The 21,999-nt window shown below is 42.1% G+C and overlaps 1 protein-coding gene across 3 annotated transcripts; it reads right to left on the bottom strand.

Moving 5' to 3' along the window:
* Positions 1-150: 150 nt before the first annotated feature.
* On the bottom strand, positions 151-18,478 carry LOC118400207 (putative beta-lactamase-like 1). 3 transcript variants are annotated; one of them, XM_052473403.1, is made up of 8 exons: positions 18,428-18,478; positions 17,948-18,026; positions 16,020-16,170; positions 11,799-11,905; positions 10,832-10,989; positions 5,788-6,035; positions 4,989-5,094; positions 151-2,423 (listed from the first exon to the last, which is right to left on the bottom strand). In XM_052473403.1, exons 2-8 carry the CDS (start codon positions 18,008-18,010, stop codon positions 1,445-1,447), a joined length of 1,812 nt encoding a protein of 603 aa, XP_052329363.1. In that variant the 5' UTR covers positions 18,011-18,026; positions 18,428-18,478; the 3' UTR covers positions 151-1,444. The 3 variants fall into 3 exon arrangements, with proteins under 3 accessions (XP_052329363.1, XP_035652727.1, XP_052329364.1); XM_035796834.2 differs by lacking the exon at positions 18,428-18,478 and adding an exon at positions 18,121-18,337; XM_052473404.1 differs by lacking the exons at positions 17,948-18,026; positions 18,428-18,478 and adding an exon at positions 16,383-17,109.
* Between the last annotated feature and the right edge of the window lie 3,521 nt (positions 18,479-21,999).

Raw genomic sequence — 21,999 nt, forward strand, 5'->3', positions numbered from 1 at the left:
TTGAGGGAACATTAGTTAGTCATAGCTGTATGTTTTTCCCCTACTTAGTATTACATTAGAAAATCTAAATGCCAAAGAAGAGGACCACATAAGGTTATTCTTTGTGAGTCAGTTTATGAGCTACAGATATTTGTCATATAAATCTATTCATAAGGAGGATTTAAATGAGTCTGAATTGGGATGATAACGTGCACAGTCATTCCTGGAACTATACCACTATGTCCCCAATCCCCCTTTTAAGCATATATTTTTGCTCAAAGGTTGGACTGCCAAAAGCATTTTGGTCTGTTCTCACATACAGTAAGTATACTTACTGTACAGTATGGCTACAGATACTGTAAAAGGTCTCCTTGCCAAAACATGCCAACATGATCACTATTTAAAAATGAGACTTAATTTCTGTTTGGCATGAACATATCTTGTGGATTTTTCGTAGGTCAAAAATGATCAGGCAATTCATTGATAACAAATAAAAATAAATCCATATTTTGCTGCAGTAGAAACATACATTGCACATCTTTTGATTAATCAAAATGAAATTCATAGGGCAAGAACAAGAATGAACTTCCACATGCAAATTAAAGTGTTACAATTTAATTGTGTTGATTGATTCCCGCATGCCATATTTCCATGCAGTTGTTTCTTACAAATGCAATGTAAGGACAGAACAAACTGATAAAAGTAACAATGTGCAGAACATAGGAAAGACTCAATAGATGGGATAGCTGACAACATCACGAATACGATGTGCACGCTTCCATGGGGCAGAAGACAGCATGTTGTTGTCATTCTGGATGGCCAGATTGTTAGAAAGAACGGCAAGAAACTGCCATGTGGGGCTTGTTTCAGCTCATGCCATCTTGTTATTGATACCATGTCTTGTTTTGAGGTGTTTTGACTGATGTCATGTCAATGCTAATATGGCAAAAAGTTGCTAGCTAGCTCACCAACAACTGTAACAATGTATTTGAGAGACAACAAGTTCTCATTGTGCAAATGTATTTATGTTTTCAAGAGACTAAATATAGTTTAATATGTCAACAATCCAAACCTGTCTATTTTGCCCCATGGTTGCACGCGCGTCGGTTTTGTTGCTAAACAACCAACCCCTCTATTACTGTGCCACAATACAGTAAATGTGTACAGTTTAATATGTTTAAGGTCATGTTACCAACTGTATAAAAATTATGAATTTGTACAATGCCATTATTTGACATGGAAATCAAAGAAAACATTATGTACAAGAGTTGACAACAATGGGTAAATTAAACACCTTTTTGTCTAGCTGTGTACCTTCTTTTGCAATGCATCATGGTATTGTCCACTCACTGTCCTGCAGCAATGTGCTCTTTCAATATAGTTTATCACTATTAAATATAGGCGACAGACCCAAACAGGACCTCCATCCTGCACATTCATGCGCCTTTCCAATGTATGAGTTCAGTTAGTTCGAGAAAGTCGGCCTATGGGCTATCCTGACCACATTGTATGTATTCAGTCCTGGTGCATCGAAGCCAGGGGACAGACCTCGCTTGTCAAACACATAAAAGTTAAAGAGCTGCCCGTCTTGGGCCTCAAGGGAGACAGACGCGGTGCTGACCCGCAAGACACAAGGGTACTCTTTCTCAAACACCACCCTAAACACCCTGTCCACCAGGTAGTTGAGCTTTATTGTCCGATATCTCTCTGGGATCAGGTCCTCAATCTGGGGACCAAACTGCTGCATGATCAGAACTCCGTCTGCCCCAGCTTTGATCTCATAGAAAGTGATGTTTCCGTAGGTGAAGAAGCCTATGTAAGGGTCTGGTTTAGGGGGAGGGATGAGGATCTTCTTGGACTCCCGGAAAGCCCTCTCCATAGCGGGTATTATGTGGCTGTAAGCCTTGGCCAACACATCCTGCTTCTGAGGTCTGGTGCCAGCCATCAGCACTACCAGGCCCAGCTTGAGCCTGGGCACCAGTGAGAAGGTGGCTGAGTAGCCGTCTAGGTCTCCATCTTTACGCACCACCTCGTAGCCCAACTGCTCATTCACCTCCCATGGTGTGCCGGTGCGGTTGGCAAAGTAATCCTTATCACAGCGGAACAGAGGGGTCAGCATGATTTTCAGGGTGTCAGGCTCCAGGAGCTTGCGATGGTAGGCCCCCAACAGCATCATAGCCAGCTTGGCAAGGTCAGCGGCAGTGGAGAACATCTGGCCTGAGGGGCGGTACCAACCCAGGTCATACAGAGGGGCTGGCTGGCCACTGGAGTAGACGCCCACAGCCATCTGGCTGTGGATCCCTGGGGTGATGTCGAAGCCTGTATCCTCCATCCCCAGCCGGTCCAGGATGTTATCATTGATCCAGCGCTGGTAGTCCATGCCCACCACCTTCTCAGCCATGACGTGGGCCAATAAGGAGAAGGCTAGGTTACTGTAGTGGCATCTGCAAAACACAGAGCAGCAGAGTGAGAAATCATTCTGATAGGGCAGACTGCAGGGTTAATACAGCCCACAGGATTGATGGAATTAAACACTTGAGCCATCTATTTAAATCCAAATGAGTGTAGAAAATATGCTCCATTATATTACACACGTAAATATTGACTGAATGTTAAATGGCACAAGGACATGCACAACATTTTAATTACTATATTGCTCTTCTGATATCGAACGATGGGAATGACTAAGGTCTTATGTTAAGCTTGTGTTCTAAATGGTATCGCGCCGTCCCAACCTTCGCTCTCTCTCCCCCGCTACTCTCTCCTCTTCCATCCTATCATCTCTTCCCTCTGCTCAAACCTTCTCCAACCTATCTCCTGATTCTGCCTCCTCAACCCTCCTCTCCTCCCTTTCTGCATCCTTTGACTCTCTATGTCCCCTATCTTCCAGGCCGGCTCGGTCCTCCCCTCCCGCTCCGTGGCTCGACGACTCATTGCGAGCTCACAGAACAGGGCTCCGGGCAGCCGAGCGGAAATGGAGGAAAACTCGCCTCCCTGCGGACCTGGCATCCTTTCACTCCCTCCTCTCTACATTTTCCTCCTCTGTCTCTGCTGCTAAAGCCACTTTCTACCACTCTAAATTCCAAGCATCTGCCTCTAACCCTAGGAAGCTCTTTGCCACCTTCTCCTCCCTCCTGAATCCTCCTCCCCCTCCCCCCTCCTCCCTCTCTGCAGATGACTTCGTCAACCATTTTGAAAAGAAGGTCGACGACATCCGATCCCCGTTTGCTAAGTCAAACGACACCGCTGGTTCTGCTCACACTGCCCTACCCTGTGCTCTGACATCTTTCTCCCCTCTCTCTCCAGATGAAATCTTGCGTCTTGTGACGGCCGGCCGCCCAACAACCTGCCCGCTCGACCCTATCCCCTCCTCTCTTCTCCAGACCATTTCCGGAGACCTTCTCCCTTACCTCACCTCGCTCATCAACTCATCCCTGACCGCTGGCTACGTCCCTTCCGTCTTCAAGAGAGCGAGAGTTGCACCCCTTCTGAAAAAACCTACACTCGATCCCTCCGATGTCAACAACTACAGACCAGTATCCCTTCTTTCTTTTCTCTCCAAAACTCTTGAACGTGCCGTCCTTGGCCAGCTCTCCCGCTATCTCTCTCAGAATGACCTTCTTGATCCAAATCAGTCAGGTTTCAAGACTAGTCATTCAACTGAGACTGCTCTTCTCTGTATCATGGAGGCGCTCCGCACCGCTAAAGCTAACTCTCTCTCCTCTGCTCTCATCCTTCTAGACCTATCGGCTGCCTTCGATACTGTGAACCATCAGATCCTCCTCTCCACCCTCTCCGAGTTGGGCATCTCCGGCGCGGCCCACGCTTGATTTGCGTCCTACCTGACAGGTCGCTCCTACCAGGTGGCGTGGCGAGAGTCTGTCTCCTCACCACGCGCTCTCACCACTGGTGTCCCCCAGGGCTCTGTTCTAGGCCCTCTCCTATTCTCGCTATACACCAAGTCACTTGGCTCTGTCATAACCTCACATGGTCTCTCCTATCATTGCTATGCAGACGACACACAATTAATCTTCTCCTTTCCCCCTTCTGATGACCAGGTGGCGAATCGCATCTCTGCATGTCTGGTAGACATATCAGTGTGGATGACGGATCACCACCTCAAGCTGAACCTCGGCAAGACGGAGCTGCTCTTCCTTCCGGGGAAGGACTGCCCGTTCCATGATCTCGACATCACGGTTGACAACTCCATTGTGTCCTCCTCCCAGAGCGCTAAGAACCTTGGCGTGATCCTAGACAACACCCTGTCGTTCTCAACTAACATCAAGGCGGTGGCCCGTTCCTGTAGGTTCATGCTCTACAACATCCGCAGAGTACGACCCTGCCTCACACAGGAAGCGGCACAGGTCCTAATCCAGGCACTTGTCATCTCCCGTCTGGATTACTGCAACTCGCTGTTGGCTGGGCTCCCTGCCTGTGCCATTAAACCCCTACAACTCATCCAGAACGCCGCAGCCCGTCTGGTGTTCAACCTTCCCAAGTTCTCTCACGTCACCACGCTCCTCCGCTCTCTCCACTGGCTTCCAGTTGAAGCTCGCATCCGCTACAAGACCATGGTGCTTGCCTACGGAGCTGTGAGGGGAACGGCACCTCAGTACCTCCAGGCTCTGATCAGGCCCTACACCCAAACAAGGGCACTGCGTTCATCCACCTCTGGCCTGCTCGCCTCCCTACCACTGAGGAAGTACAGTTCCCGCTCAGCCCAGTCAAAACTGTTCGCTGCTCTGGCTCCCCAATGGTGGAACAAACTCCCTCACGACGCCAGGACAGCGGAGTCAATCACCACCTTCCGGAGACACCTGAAACCCCACCTCTTTAAGGAATACCTAGGATAGGATAAAGTAATCCTTCTCACCCCCCTTAAAAGATTTAGATGCACTATTGTAAAGTGGCTGTTCCACTGGATGTCATAAGGTGAATGCACCAATTTGTAAGTCGCTCTGGATAAGAGCGTCTGCTAAATGACTTAAATGTAAATCTAAATGTCTTACTTGGTGCCAGGGTCTGCAACGAGGACATCGTCTTGCAGCAGATTCACTGCAGCCTGTGTTTTCCCCTTCCATAGCAGGTTAGTGGCTCTAAGTCTTCTGGGTAGACCTGCAGTTAACAAAACACAACATCTTTAGTGTTTACGTATCAAGAAAGCAAATACATTAAATACATTAATTTAGCTATTATAACCTTCATGCCTCAATGATCAAAGTGCAAACCTAATCAAATCAAATCTATGTTTCAAAGCAAGGAATTGTAGGGTGCCATATTGAAGTAACAGGCTTGGATTTTGTGGTGTAATATGCTAATAAAAAGACAAGACATACTATTCTGTGGGAGGTGTATGTCACTGGTACATTGGCCTCTATATTTGTGTAGATGTTACCATTACCAAGGTTTTTGTCAATTCAGAGCATCACCCATCAATAAGTGGAACCCATCGTCCCTCAGCACTCACAGGATCTATTTCTGATGATAAGCAAATGCAGTGACAATCTGAACAGTTTCTGTAACTTCAGAGGTGTTTAGAAGGCAATCTGGAAACCTGATTAGAGGTTTAAGGGCTCTGACTAGAGATTGCAGTATGGTGGCATTTAAATTAAATCAATGAATAAGATCATCAATATTACATTATAGTGGCCATTTTGGTCAAAATAGCATGAACGTTTTCAACACTGCAGCTGAGCACATAAGGTACAAAACGGGTTTTCCCTCATTGTCGTGTAAAGGGTCGGCATGACCTGGTTTCCAATCCCAGGTGGGATGGAGGGGGTGAGGGGGGTGAGGTCCATATCTCACCTGAGAGCTGGCTGGCCATCCTGCGCAGGGTGACAGAGGAGGAGCGGATCTGAACCTCTCCACTGTCCAGAAAGATCAGACCGTCTGTCACGTACTTGAGCTCAGAGTCCCGTGACTTGCCCAGAGGGTTTTTAATGGTGAAGTTCTCCACATATTTCTCAAGTGGGTCATCCAGGGAGGCAATCTTCCCATCCTCCCACAGCCTGTACAGCATCAGCGTTGGGAAGATCTTTGAAAGGCTGGCAATCCTGTAGGGCAGGAATCAAACAGGTGTTAATTACTACTGTAATTCCCCTGGTGCCTGCAAAAAGCTTTTAAAGAAATCATTACAGCAAAAACTATGGCAAGCATGCACAAATGAGTACTATTCTTCTTATTGTAACATTCTTTCATTTGTACATGCACTCTCTAAAGCTTTCTACACTCAGGCTTTTGACTTCACAATGTTTTCTCTGCCTCATCTCGCAGACATTCTTGCAACAGCATAATTTTTAACTCCATTAACACACTGAGGGGTTTGGAGTTTAACATTACATCATCATACCACAGTATATGTCTATTCAAGGGCCATGCTGACACCACTCAAGACAGGGCTGGAGAAAATATGGAGCCAATGTTGATGAAGACATGATGAATAATAGCCCATACATAGTTCAAGACATAAAGTTGGTCAGTATTCATTCAAAGGCGCATGGCAGACAAGAGTATTGCAGTCGACTTTTAAAGGTAATTTACGCGTAATCCGCTTAATTTACCGTGAATGCAATCTCCACAAACATCAAGTAAATTGGATTTGAAACGGGCATTGTTGACGGTACAATGGGCTTGTCGACAACACTCCTTTGATTTCATCCCGGCCATACATTTTCAAGCCAATTTTGGGCTCCAATTTATTGCTGAGATGACAACATGCCACAAATCTGAAGAAATAAAATACAGCAGTGCTGCCAAGGCAGCAACTACTCTTCCTGGGCTCCAGCAAAATTAAGGCAGTTATAAAAAATGGTAAACATTACAATACATTCACAACAGATTTCACAACATATTAAGTGTGTGCTCTGTGACGACCCTCTCACTCTGTCTGCCGAATTCTCTCTCTTTGCTCTTGTTTTCCTTAATAGGATGTCGGTGTCCCAGGATAAATACACCTCTTCCCCACTCATTGAGGAGACTCTCTCCATGCAGACACAGATTTTGGTTGTGGCTGTTTTTGGTGGCTGTTTTTGGTTGTTTGCGGTTGTTTTTGCGTTGACACCTTTCAACAACCCTCATTATCACATTTATGCACACAACCACTCACTTACTGACTACACACATCATTGTTAATTATATTTAGTTTACTTTAGTTAATAAATATATTTTGTTATTCCTTATCTCCACGTTGTCTCACTTTTTTTAATACACTTTGAGCCGGTTCGTGACAGCCCTCAGGCCCCTACTCTACTATCACATATCTACAACACAGAATCCATGTGTACGTGTGTGTATAGTGCGTATGTTATCGTGTGTATGTATGCATGTGTCTGTGCCCATGTTTGTGTTGCTTCACAGTCCCCGCCCTTCCATAGGGTGTATTTTTACATTCCACATGACTCACTTGATGTGGAATGTAGCCATGTAGTCATGGCTCTATGTAGTACTGTGCGCCTCCCATAGTCTATTCTGGACTTGAGGACTGCGAAAAGACCTCTGGTGGCATGTCTTGTGGGGTATGCATGGATGTCCGAGCTGTGTGCCAGTAGTTCAATCAGACAGCTCGGTGCAATCAACATGTCAATATCTCTCAGAAATACAAGTAGTGATGAAGTCAATCTCGCCTCAAGTTTGAGCCAGGAGAGATTGACATGCATATTATTAATGTTAGCTTTCCTTGTACATCCAAGGGCCAGATGTAATGCCCTGTTCTGAGCCAATTGCAATTTTCCTAAGTCCCTCTTTGTGGCACCTGACCACACGACTGAACAGTAGTCCAGGTGCGACAAAACTAGGGCCTGTATGACCTGCCTTGTTGATAGTGCTGTTAAGAATGCAGAGCAGAGCTTAATTATGGACAGACTTCTCCCCATCCTAGCTACTGTTGTATCAATATGTTTTGACCATGAAGTTTTACAATCCAGGGTTATGCCAAGCAGTTTAGTCTCCTCAAATTGCTCAATTTTCACAAGATGTAGTTCAGGTTTAGGGTTTAGTGAATGATTTGTCCCAAATACAATGCTTTTAGTTTTTAAATATTTCGGACTAACATTCCTTGCCCCCCATTCTGAAACTAATGGCAGCTCTTTGTTAAGTGTTGCAGTTATTTCAGTCACTGTGGTAGCTGACGTGTATAGTGTTTTACTCAAAGCCAGTAAGACCCTAGACAGCTGCCTTGGAGAATTCCTTATTCTACCTGGATTTTGTTGGCGAGGCTTCCATTAAAGAACACACCCTGTGTTCTGTTAGCCAGGTAACTCTTTATCCACAATATAGCAGGGTGTGTAAAGCCATAACACATACGTTTTCTGGCAAAAGACTATGATCAATAATGTCAAAAGTCACAATGAAGTCTAACAAGAAAGCCCCGACAATCTTTTTTAAAATAAATTTCACTTAGCCAATAATCAGTCATTTGTGTAAGTGCTGTGCTTCTTGAATGTCCTTCCCTATAAACGTGCTGAAAGTCTGTCAATTGGTTTACTGTAAAATAACAATTTGAAAAGGCATGATTTGGATGGGCACACACTTGTCTACAGTATATAAGGTTGCACAGTTGACAGTGTATGTCGGAGCATAAATCAAGCCCTGAGGTCGAAGGAAGTGTCCGTAGAGCTCCGAGACAGGATTGTGCTGAGGCACAGATCTGGAGAAGGATACCAACACATTTGAAGGTCCCCAAGATCAGTCGCCTCCATCATTCATAAATGGAAAAAGTTTTGAACCACCAAGACCCTGACAGAGCTCCAGAGTTCCTCTATGGAGATAGGAGAACCTTCCAGAAGGACAACCATCTCAGCAGCACTGCAACAATCAGGCCTTTATGCTAAAGTGGCCAAACGGAAGCCACTCCTCAGTTAAAGGCTGTCACGCCCTGACCATAGAGAGCCTTTTTATTCTCTATTTTGGTTAGGTTGGGGTGTGACTAGGGTGGGTAATCTAGGTTGTTGTATTTCTATGTTGGCCTGGTACGGTTCCCAATCAGAGGAAGCTTATCGTTGTCTCTGATTGGGGATCATATTTTGGCAGCCATTTCCCCACTGTGTTTTGTGAGATTTTGTTTTGAGTTAGTGAATGTGGCACCTCTGATGTCACGGTTCATTGTTTGTTTCTTTTTGTTTGGAAGTTTCACGTAAATAAATATGTGGAACTTTAATCATGCTGCGCCTTGGTCCGTCTCTCCACACAACCGTGACAAAGGCACATGACAGCCCGCTTGGAGTTTGCTAAAAGTTACCTAAAGGACTCTCAGACCATGAGAAACAATATTATCTCGTCTGACGAAACCAAGATTGAACTCTTAGGCCTGAATGCCAAGTGTCACGTCTGTAGAAAACCTTGCACCATCCCTACGATGAAGCATGGTGGTGACAGCATCAAGCTATGGGGATGTTTTCAGTGGTAGGGACTGGGAGACTAGTCATGATCGAGGGAAAGATGAACGGAGCAAAGTACAGAGAGATACATCATGAAAACTTGCTCCAGCTCGCTCAGGATATCAGACTAGGGTGAAGGTTCACCTTCCAACAGGACAACAACCCTAAGAACACAGCCAAGACAATGCCGGAGTGGCTTCGGGACAAGTCTCTGAATGTCCTTGAGTGACCCAGCCAGAGCCTGGACTTGAACCAGATCGAACCTCTCCAGGGACCTGAAAATAGCTGTACAGCAACGCTCCCCATTCAACCTGACAGAGGATCTGCAGAGAGGAATGGGAGAAACGCCCCAAATACAGGTGTCAAAATTAAAGGTAGACTCACCGAGATGACATTGCATGCACAAAGCAAACACATACTGTAGGCTGTTTACACAGGCATCCCAATTCCAATATTTGACCAATTATTTGCATATCTGAAACCTATATGATCTATTGATAATGTGTAAACAGCAAAAAATACACATGGAATCTGATCTTTTCACTTCTGATTTATACAACAGCCATTACCATGACAACCACCTCAAAAGTTAAAGGATCAGTAACAAGAAATGAGCATTGCATCTGTGTGATACTTCAGTGTGATTGAGGCTACATCTGTGTGATTGCTTAAATCTGAAATGGGTTACATCTAAAACCTAGTGTGGACAGTCAGAAAAAAGAGTGTATTTCGAAAGAAATTCAGATTTGGTTCTTACGTGGCTGTGTAAACAGCCTTAGTGGGTCAAGCTGGTCCCAAAGCTATAGTTAAATTTCAAAAAGAATTTACAAAAGTTTTTTAAAGTACCACATTGTAGCAGCGTGAAGCGCACCCGTTCGTTCACATGCACAGATACTTTGTGTGACTCTGTGAGAGCGAAATCTTGCATGCCGCTCATTTAAATATCTCCGGTGCTGTTCGTTGCAGTCATCTCACTGAGTCTATGTTTAAGTAAAGCCCTAAAGCAAAGTCACGTGACTTTAACAGCTCTCATTTCATTCGGTAATGATCACTCTAACTGGAAGCTGTGCATCAGTGAATATAGATTCCTGTTGGTCAGTGTTGACAACTTTACTTTGAAACCAGAATACCTATTACAGCTTTTTGGTACATGACGGTGCATTGTAGTGGCTAACTGTGTCAGAGGCTAATTGCTGTGTGACATCAATGCCTCTATCAAGAGCAGCAAGAAAGCTGTGACTGATAGGACATTCACATGCTCAGAGCACGTAATACGTCATACAATGTAATAGTGCTATGATTGCAAGCTAATGCAATCGGACAACAGAATTACACGCATGTCCCCGAATTAAGAAATTAATAAGAAAGGGTTAAGGGTGCTTATAATTAATGACCATGAAACCAAAAAGAACAGACCGGTCTTGGTCATCACTCTGGAGGACCCAAAGAGCCCTGAGATCTCTGCTGCTCCTTACCTATAGATGGTGTATTCATTGGGTGGAGCTGAGAGTGGGTCACTTCCGTTCCTCTTGCCAAAGTTACCAGTCCACAGAACGGTGTCATTGAAAATCACAATGGCCGACAAAGAGGGAAGACTGGCAGGGTTGACACTCTGGCGCAGCAGTGTGTCCACCTGAGTGAGAACATAACACTTATAAGCATTTATATCGACTACTACAGCTGTAAACACTACAAAACAGAAATTCTTACTGAGAAACAAATTGATTCAGAGACTCTCCTTCAAGGTTGAACTGTAGTTTCAGGAAACAAGACTTTCAAAAGTTACCCTGGGTCTTGAAACTTTTTAAGGCACTATGTGGACAAAAATAGACTGCTTCCTATTGATTTGTTGTGATGGAGGTGCATTTACTGCCAAGGCTTGGCAGATGCTGAATGAACTGACATTATTCTTAACTGTCACAGGTAATAGGCAGATGGAATGACTTCATACAATGGACACAGTCAGAATGACAATCTACCTTATAGATTACGTCTCTCTGTTTTTATGAGGTGCAAAGCAGTAATGTCTTAATGTATGCAGGGATATTCAGTTAGTACATAAGATACAAGGAGTTCCAATGTGGTTTTGTCATTCTGAGGACATTGTTAATAGGATTCCAATGGGAATTTCAACACTCTTCCATAATAGACCGCTGCTTATGTGCTGGGACTGGTAAGACTGCTCTCCTCTCCTCTCTGTTTTGTAGAATGCCCTTCACTGTCTGAGTTATATTAATGCAGGAACCGGTCATGTCCAACTCAGAGGCTTCGTTATCAAACATACTTTCTTTATCAAACATATTTCTCTGCGTGGTAATACAACCTCTCTGGGGGAGTGTGTCTAGGAAATTGTTAGAAAGCTTTATCACTAACACACGTTCTCTGTTCTTAGTTGGACATGACAGAATGTGCATAGTCTGAATGGCCCAAGGGAGCTCTTACCTTTTCTAGTGCCTCTTTCAGGGTAGGGATAGGGTGTTCCAGGGGGAGAGGCTCAGGGAAGCGTGGGCACATCCGTTCTGATTTGGCATTGCCTCCCATGCCTTCATCTGGCAGAGAGACATAGACAGATATAGGAAGAAGGGGAAAGAAGTTGGGCGTTTATTGAAATTCACACTTGATGTTGGTGGAGTAATATGTATTACATGACAAGGAGACTAACACAAATGTGCCATAATGGACTTGCACAGAACTTCATTATTCACCTGAGTTCCCATGTCTGTAGGCTACCACAAAGGATCCAATTTGCACACAAACACAGTCATAAAGGTGATTAATTTCGACCGCACTGTGAATTTCGAATGAGCAGTTAACGGAGACTTTCATTTACACAGGATTAGATCTTGCCTTTATAGCTCCTAGAGTTACTATAGTCAACAGGCCCATGGGCCTACAGTATGTTAATGAATTCAGATTCAGTACTAGATCATACAGCCATGGTGTGCAACTGAAAGATTAAAAGTGTAAGAAGCAGCACAGTAAAGAATGCAACTAAAGTGTCACGTTCTGACCATAGTTCTTTTGTGTTTTCCTTGTTTTAGTGTTGGTCAGGATGTGAGCTGGGTGGGCATTCTATGTTGTGTGTCTGGTTTGTCTATTTCTATGTTTGGCCTGATATGGTTCTCAATCAGAGGCAGGTGTTAGTCATGGTCTCTGATTGGGAACCATATTTAGGTAGCCTGTTTTGTGTTGGGATTTGTGGGTGGTTGTTTCCTGTCTTTGTGTTTTCTGCACCGGATAGGGCTGTTTTGGTTTTCACGTTTATTGTTTTGTATCCTGTTCATGTTTGAGTTACCTTATTAAATTACCATGAACTATAACCACGCTTTTGGTCCGCCAATCCTTCCCAGGAAGAAAGCCGTTACATAAAGCCTAGGGGTAAAGATGAATTTGGAAAATAAAAACCATTGACTACACTTTATATTTCTCTAGAAGTTCTCTATAATATTACTTTCTCAGATAGCTGCCACAGAAACTTTTAGCAAAGAGGAAATTAAGGGGAAAGTGCAGTAGCATCTCACTGTCATCAGAAATAGGTCAGACAATCTAAAAACACCTTTAGCACGACAGTAGGTTGCTTCACTGTGAGCACTGTAGGGGGAAATGATTTGATTAATTATTTCCCGTGTTTGATTTTGTTATCTACTGTAATGTTGATTATGAATGATATGCAATACAAATTATTATACGAGCGGAGAGATGCTGACATAGGCATTCCATTGTTTGGAGTAACTGGAGTTATAACCATATATTTTAAATATCATGTTGACCTGACCAAACATGTCATTTTCTCGTGTTAGTCTGCAATTATCTGTTGTAACTGACTACTGATGATCATTTTACTTCTAAAACAGACCTTTGGCCTGTTTAAGTGCTGATGTTACAGTTGAAGTATGATGTTTACATACACCTTAGCCAAATACATTTAAACTCAGTATTTCACAATTCCTGACATTTGATCCTAGTAAAAATTCCCTGTCTTAGGTCAGCTAGGATCACCACTTTATTTTAAGTGTCAGAATGTCAGAATAATAGTAGAGATAATTAGTTATTTCAGCTTTCCTTTCTTTCATCGCATTCCCAGTTGGTCAGAAGTTGTCATACACTCAATTAGTATTTGGTGGCATTGCCTTTAAATTGTTTAACTTGGGTCAAATGTTTTGGGTAGCCTTCCACAATAAGTTGGGTGAATTTTGGCCCATTCCTCCTTACAGAGCTGGTGATACTGAGTCAGGTTTGTAGGCCTCCTTGCTCACACACACTTTTTCAGTTCTGCCCACACATTTTCTATAGGATTGAGGTCAGGGCTTTGTGCTAGCCAATCCAATACCTTGATTTTGTTGTCCCTAAGGCATTTTGCTACAACTTTGAAAGTATGCTTGGGGTCATTGTCCATTTGGAAGACCCATTTGTAACCAAGCTGAAACTTCCTGACTGATGTCTTGAGATTCAATATATCCACATAATTTTTTCCCTCATGATGCCATCTATTTTGTAAAGTGCACCAGTCCCTCCTGTAGCAAAGCACCCCCACAACATGATTCCACCACCCCCGTGCTTCGAGGATGGGATGACGTTCTTCGGCTTGCAAGCCTCCCCCTTTTTCATCCGATGGTCATTATGGGCAAACAATTCTATTTTTATTTCATCAGACCAGAGAACATTTCTCCAAAAAGTACAATACTTTTCCCCATGTTCAGTTGCAAACCGTAATCTGGCCTTATTATGGTGGTTTTGGGGGACAGTGGCTTCTTCCTTGCTGAGTGGCCTTTCAGGTTATGTCGATATAGGACTCGTTTTACTGTGGATATAGATACTTTTGTACCTGTTTCCTCTAGAATCTTCACAAGGTCCTTTGCTGTTGTTCTGGGATTGATTTGCACTTTTCTCATCAAAGTACGTTCATCTCCAGGAGACAGAACGCGTCTCCCTCCTGAGCGGTATGACGGCTGCATGGTCCCATGGTGTTTATACTTGTGTACTATTGTTTGTACAGATGAACGTGGTATCTTCAAGCATTTGTAAATTGCTCCCAAGAATGAACCAGAATTGTGGAGGTCTACAACTTATTTTCTGAGGTCTTGGCTGATTTCTTTTCATTTTCCCATGATGTCATGCAAAGAGGCACTGAGTTTGAAGGTAGGCCTTGAAATACATCCACAGGTACACCTCCAATTGACTCAGAAGCTTCTAAAGCCATGATATCATTTTATGGAATTTTCCAAGCTGTTTAAAGGCACAGTCAACTTAGTGTATGTAAACTTCTGACCCATTGGAATTGGGATACAGTGAATTATAAGTGAAATAATCTGTCTGTAAACAATTGTTGGAAAAACCGACTTGCCAAAACTATAGTTTGTTAACAAGACATTTGTGGAGTGGTTGAAAAATGAGTCTTAATGACCCCAACCTAAGTGTATGTAAACCTCCAACTTCAACTGTATACTTTCTTGTAAACTCTGCAGACAGTGGCTAAGCCTGCAGTCTGAGTTGGAGTCTTTAAGAAGATTTAGTGACCTTGTTCACAGAACAGTTGTCTGCTGATATAGTGGAGGCCAGTTAGGCATTTTCTTTGCTCTAATGCTGGATATTGTCTCTCTGTTGCAACTTGTATTAAACCAGAATGATTTTGATTGACTTCATCCACAACTGCTCTTCTCTTTTATTCACCTGAAAATCCATATTTCAAGCACTGTCTGTCTAATCCATTGACCACCCACAGAAAACAGCTAATAGGATTTCACAATCACACCTCAGACAACTGTAATGACTTGCTTGGAAGCACTTCAATGTATCCTCATGTGGCTTCCAGGCAAATAAATCCATTCATGGCGCTTGTAACGCCAGGGTAGTGGGTTCGATCCCCGGGACCACCCATACGTAGAATGTATGCACACATGACTGTAAGTCGCTTTGGATAAAAGCGTCTGCTAAATGGCATATATATTCTGAAGGGAGAACTGCCGTGTGTTGGAACTTTTCTCTATTTCCCTAAAACAAACTTTTCTAACTCATTTCTAGACGTTTCTTTGTGTGCAAAATCTCAGATTGTATGTGTCAACGTTAATGCAGAGGAAGCAGGAGCTACATACTGTAATCTCGGTTAACCCAGAACTAAAGTGTCAGGAAATTGGTCAGCTGCTCAATTAAGTTCTGGATCCATGCGTGTTAATAGAAGAGATGATGAGATGCTAGAAAGATGAGCAGAACCGCAACAAGGAGCTCCACCCTCTTTCTTTGAAAGTTATGGGTGAAATGTCCCCTCCCTTTCCGAAATTTGAACGATGCTAATGCCTGCAAAATCATGTCTAAATAACCAGTAACAAAAAACCAAAACACTGGAATTTCTGCTGCTTTCATCCTACACATCCCATTCCTCCCTGACAGATTCTATGGTACCAGTTATGTTTCTGTAGATCTGTCCAAGAGAGATTACATGTAAAGATACTGTAATCACTAATATTCTCATAAGCTTTGAGAAATCTTTACCCATTTACCTCAGACACAATTGAACAAAACCCCAAGTGATTGACAGGCTGAAATGTTTAGAGTGAATTGATGCTGTTTACTACATAATATGTTGAATTGCTTGCTCCTGACAATATTTTCAGTTTGGTACTAATGTTTTCACGGACAAGGTTGAATGCAGGGAATGAGCCTTACCTTGCAGTAACTTTGGCAGCTGGTACTGCCAGAGGAAACATCCTGTCATGACCAGGGAGAGCAACAGGAAGAACACCATGCCCAACTGAGTCCATTTCACCTTCATCTTCTTGGTCTTGGTGAGCCCCTCAATAGCAGCAGCAGGGGCAGGCTGAAACATGCACGCCCACGTACACATACACGTGCACGGGCGCGCGCACACACACACACGCGGTTAGGAATGGGCTTTCAGAATGCGAAGAGATCAACAGGAACGAAGGGTTTTACCATGTGGCATATGTCATTTTAGAACATTAGTGAGCTAACTTGCTGAATTATAGTACGTACAGTACTTAGATAATAAACACAATCAAGACTACTTACCACTTGACATGGATGCATTAAGGGCAGGCGGAAGATAATAAAAAACTCTCTCTCTCTCACTGACTAAGCATCTGAACAATCCACTCAGCGCCATGGACCAACAACTCTCAAATTCCAATAGTGGTTGATGTTCTTCCCATGTAGGTTTCACTGTACAGGGTTATGGCACAGACATGGCTTCCCATTCTTACATTTCCTCACTGGCTGTGCCATAATCCTAGCCATCAGCACTCCTCTGACAATTAAATTTCCTCTCTGACAAGCACGGGCCTCTGACATCATAATCCCCAGATTTACTCCACTAAAGCCCATCTGAGCGGGAGGGGAAATCTTAATCTCTAATCCCCCACGAATCAATTCACTTCAGTCCAGTTTCTGCCACTGCTGGGACCTACCGAGTAGTCCCGGCTGAAAAACATAGTGTCTACTCAACCCTTACAGGAGGAGGGTATGTTTGCCTCATGAGGCACATTAGCAGGGAACATGAGTTGACAAGGGAAATCACATGGGCACACAGAGTTAGAGCGCTCCATCGGACTAATATGTTAAGAGAAGGACACTGACTGAGACATCGTAGGAAGGAATACAACTTCACTCTCTATTCCATAGCTAACAGTCATACAACATACACACTGTACACATAGGCTGCATCCTGTAATGTACAACTATGCATAGTGTATGGGTGTATGTTCCTTGGCTATGATTCATTCATTGATTCATTGATCTATTTGTGTGACTCAGGCCTCAGGTCATTGTATCAGGTGTCAGTGGGCAGATCGTGGGCCTGAGTCTGCTCGGGGCAGACTATGTGTTCCTAGGGTTACGGTCCTGCTTGGCTGCAGGGAGAGGTAACCACCAATATATATAAACTCAATACAGGCACCAAGCTCTAGTAATGACTGTTTCCATTAGATTTAGCTCAATAATCAATAAATTAATGAATGTTGTTGTAATCAATTATGAATGGTTGTATTTTTTTATATTTCTTTATTATTTTAACGTTTTTTTGAATGTTTAAACAGGGTTTGGCTGTTTTCATTAAATAGATAATTTTGTTTCGATTAAACAGGGAATGGGCTTTCCAAACAGAGTAGCTAAGCAGGAATCAAGGATTTCAAGCACTTCTCAAGGTTCAGAAGAAAGTAGAACTTATATAATGCTCAACATCAAAAACCTGTCTTACTCAGCAATTACCATCTCTCATAGATTGGATTTAAGTTTCATAACATTTTCAGTGAATAATTCAATCTTTCTAAATTCAGCTAGAATGATGGCTGTTTTGTTAGCTGTGGAAGGCTGTGAATTATTGTAGGCCCAGTAATGTATTCTGATATACATAGGACTAATGATGCTACAGAAAGAGATAATGTGTGAAAGTAATCTGGAGTTGATCCTGATTGCATAACCAGTTGATGGCTGTGGAACACGCAGCTGTCCCATTTGAACGGAGTCAGGAGATGTGGTGAGTAAGCGGCACAGAATCAGATAAGCTCCAGCGCAGACACACAAATGACCTGCAGTCTCCCACTAAGGAAGTGTGTGTAGTGTTGTATATAAGCCTTTACCTGCTGTGGCTGAACTCCATCCAAAGATGTCTCTCTCAGCACTTTGCTGCCTGTCTTCCCCATTACTCATGAGCACATTCTGAAACATGAAAAGATGTCTATATCAAACAGGACTCTTTTCTGCAGTTTTAGCAGTGAGCAATACTGAAAAGACATCACTATAGCTTTAATACCTGTATTATAGAAGTATATTCATAAGATCATTTGTATAAATAATTCAATACAGCCAATAAAAAACACTTGCAGGTAGTCAATGTCAAACTGAGCTGATGAAATATCAAACAAATAGATCAACACATCAAATAAGATAGTAAGGCAGGCCTTATCTAAGTGAACTATGAAGCCATCTTGTCTAGACTTTTTTTTCTGAAAGTGTGAAGAGTGCAGGTGTGCAGTCTGGCACAAGAAGATTACAATGAAAGCTGACTAAGTCACTCCTGTCATTACACCAAGCTGTCAAGCATACAGAAAGAACCAAACTGGTTTCTCAGCATAGAACAGCTCCCAGGTGCTGCCATAGATAAACACCCCTGTTGTTACTAATGCAATTCACAGGTTTCCTGATGACGCCATGGGCCGACCCCTCCTTCATTCTATTTCCTATTATGGCCTTGGATTGCCTTCTTAATGAAGCTATTGAGACCATTTATCTGAGGTAAAGCTGGTAAATTGCATGCTTGAGTGTGTTGGGGTAGGTTCCTTGTTCCTTGTCAATCATTTGCTTTTTGGTGAAATCAGTAATCAGACAATATCTTTAAGTAAATCAATCATTAATTTATTAATTACATTTGCAGACATAGCACGCATGTTTCCGAGTAAGTTCTACAAAAGTTGCTTTAACATGCTTGCAGTCAACCCCTAGTGATGTAACTGCCTTCGTCAACACCTTCTACTCATGAGACCAAGCCCATGCATATATAGTTATACAAACTTGCAGGAGCAAACAATAGTTCCAGTGTTTTCTAAGGGCTCAGCAGTAATTTTCCACTCCCCAAGTTGCTTTATAGTGGTATGACTTGTCTCTTATCTCTTTCACTCTCATGCAGGGTTCTGTGTCTATGCATCTCTTTTAGCCTTGACAGACACCTTGTTTTGACTGCAATAACTCACACATCTCTCAGACCGTTTCTTATAAGAAGCAGAGACTAGAAAATAACTGTGGAACAATATTAAACCTTATAATGCATGTACATATTACTAATCTGCAGTCCAGGACCCTATAAATGTAGTGGGGGAGGGGTCTTATTGCCCTTCCCCTTCTATTAATAAAACATAAGCATAATCAATTATTATAATACATCAATTATTTGGTGCAGCTCTCTGAACCCCATGCAATCCAGCAGCATTATTCTTTTCAAAATAATATTTTAAAGTGGAACTCAGGGCTCACAAGAGTTCAACAACTTTATGACTTTGAGGTACAAGACAAATTACATTATATAGCTTAATGTATTTGGTGATTGTGTGATATTGTCATTGTGTGTGAGACAAAACAGTTTGAGATTCTTAATTAATTGCGAAACAATCTTTTGTACTTTAATATTTGTTCAATCCTATAAATGGTGTTGACCTGTTAAAGTTGCATGGTCTTCAAATGTTACAAAAGGTTCCTTGCTGTTTGCCTGGGCTGGGGTGATTCATATTGGAATAGATTAGGTTACATGCGCAAACAAAGGGCTTTTGGTACATCTTGTGCTTGCCAATAAAACACACAGCCCACTGCACTAAACAGTCGCAATCTTTTACATATTGACTTGTCTCCAATTCCTGTTGATCCTGTTGATCCAAATCCTGTTGATGGCCAATATTGGTTTACTTATACTGTCCAGGCATTGCTAGAAATGTTTTCCCCTATAATTTGTCCAATAATTTATCACTTAGATGTTCTACTTCAGCCACTCAGATCATATCCAAAGGAATAATTTCTTGCAGATCTGGTTTAGTTATACATTAGTTGCATAATGTTTATGCAATTATCATGCAGGCAAGTTTGGCAGCAGCCAGGTTACAGTATATGATGTCATATTGATATAATATCAACAACATCATGCTTTCAACAATTAAAACATTTGTTTCAAGAATAAATTCAGATTTAAAAGTGACATTTCAGATACTGTCGTTTATTTGACTGACATCATTCACAGATCATGCTTTGCATTCAAAGTGAATCAAACTGAGTAAAGCACTGCTCACTGAGAGGCTTAGACCTTTCCTACAAGAAATTATGATGAACTGGACATCTCACGTAATCGTATTCATGCTCTTGAAAAGATGAACCCATTAAGGAGCGCATGCAGAAGCCATGTGAAAGGATGTTTTCAAATGAATGCTATGCATTTTCTCTTCTGCTGCCAAGTGTTTTGATCTACTCACTAATAATAACTATGAATTCATACTTTAGTGACGTCGGTGATGTCTTATTAACCATCTATAGCTGAGTCACTGACAAGCGTAACATTTCAGATTTGTGATGGCAAAAGGAGGTTGTATAGTGTGTTCTACTTCTGTAAACACTTTTGATAATGACTAATCTACTCACATACTTCCTTTAATATTTTTTTATTGGTTTGGGATTTGCATTTTCTCCTGTAAAACTATATCTGACAATACATATAAAATTGCTTGAAATGTTGTACACCTGTCAATATGCTAATTTGGCAAACATGAGTACAACAGAATCCAAAATGTACATTGTTTTATTCAGACTGGCTATCTGATGTACTTTCATTCAAATGTTTATCTAAATGTATTCACGTCTGTGTGCACTTGCATAGAATGCAATGTAAATGCTCAAGACAGTATAATGATCATCTCTAAAAGATTGTTGAGGAATAGTTTACTGTGAATTATTATGCTCTATTGAATTATTAACTACTAAGAACAACTGCACTGACTTAAATTATCGGTACAGTGTTAATTTTTTCAGTATTTGTTTAAGATTTAAAATAATGTTCCAGTTTTAGAGGGCTACTATGTCTACATCATATATAGTACCAGTCAAACATTTGGACACACCTACTCATTCAAGTTTTTATTTTCTACATTGTAAAGTAACAGTGAAGACATCAAAACTACAAAATAACACATATGACATCATGTAGTAACCAAAAAAGTGATATGTGATATACTACATGATTATATATAGTACCAGTCAAACGTTTGGAGGGTTTTACTATTTTTTGCATTGTGGACATCAAAACGATGAAATAACACACATGGATGGATTCTTGTAGTAACCCAAAAAGTTTTAAACAACATTTATTTTATATTTGAGATTATTCAAAGTAGCCACCCTTTGCCTTGATGACAGCTTTGCACACTCTTGGCATTCTCTCAACCAACTTTATAAGGTAGTCACCTGGAATGCATTTCAATTAACAGGTGTGACCTGTTAATTTGTTGAATTTCTTTCCTTCTTAATGTGTTTGAACCAATTAGTTGTGTTGTGACAAGGTAGGGTGGTATACAGAAGATAGCCATATTTGGTTAAAGACCAAGTCCATATTATGTCAAGAACAGCTCAAATAAGCAAAGAGAAACGACAGTCCATCATTACTTTAAGACATGAAGGTCAGTCAATCCGGAAAATGTCAAGAACTTTGAAAGTTTCTTCAAGTGCAGCCGAAAAAAACATAAAGTGCTATGAGGAAACTGGCTCTCATGAGGACCACCACAGGAAAGGAAGACCCAGAGTTACCTCTGCTGCAGATACGTTCATTTGAATTAACTGCACCAGAGATTGCAGCCCAAATAAATGCTTCACATAGTTTAAGTAACAAACACATCTCAACATCAACTGTTCAGAGGAGACTGCATGAGGCAGGCCTTCATGGTTGAATTGCTGAAAAGAAACCACAACTAAAGGACAAAAATAATAATAAGAGACATGCTTGGACCAAGAAACACAAGCAATGGACATTAGACCGGTGGAAATCTGTCCTTTGGTCTGATGAGTCCAATTTGAGATTTTTCGTTCCAACTGCCGTGTCTTTGTGCGACGCAGAGTAGGTGAACGTATGATATTCTCGTGTGGTTCCCACCGTGAAGCATGG

The sequence above is a fragment of the Oncorhynchus keta genome, chromosome 21, assembly GCF_023373465.1.
Source record: "Oncorhynchus keta strain PuntledgeMale-10-30-2019 chromosome 21, Oket_V2, whole genome shotgun sequence".
Lineage (NCBI taxonomy): Eukaryota > Metazoa > Chordata > Actinopteri > Salmoniformes > Salmonidae > Oncorhynchus > Oncorhynchus keta.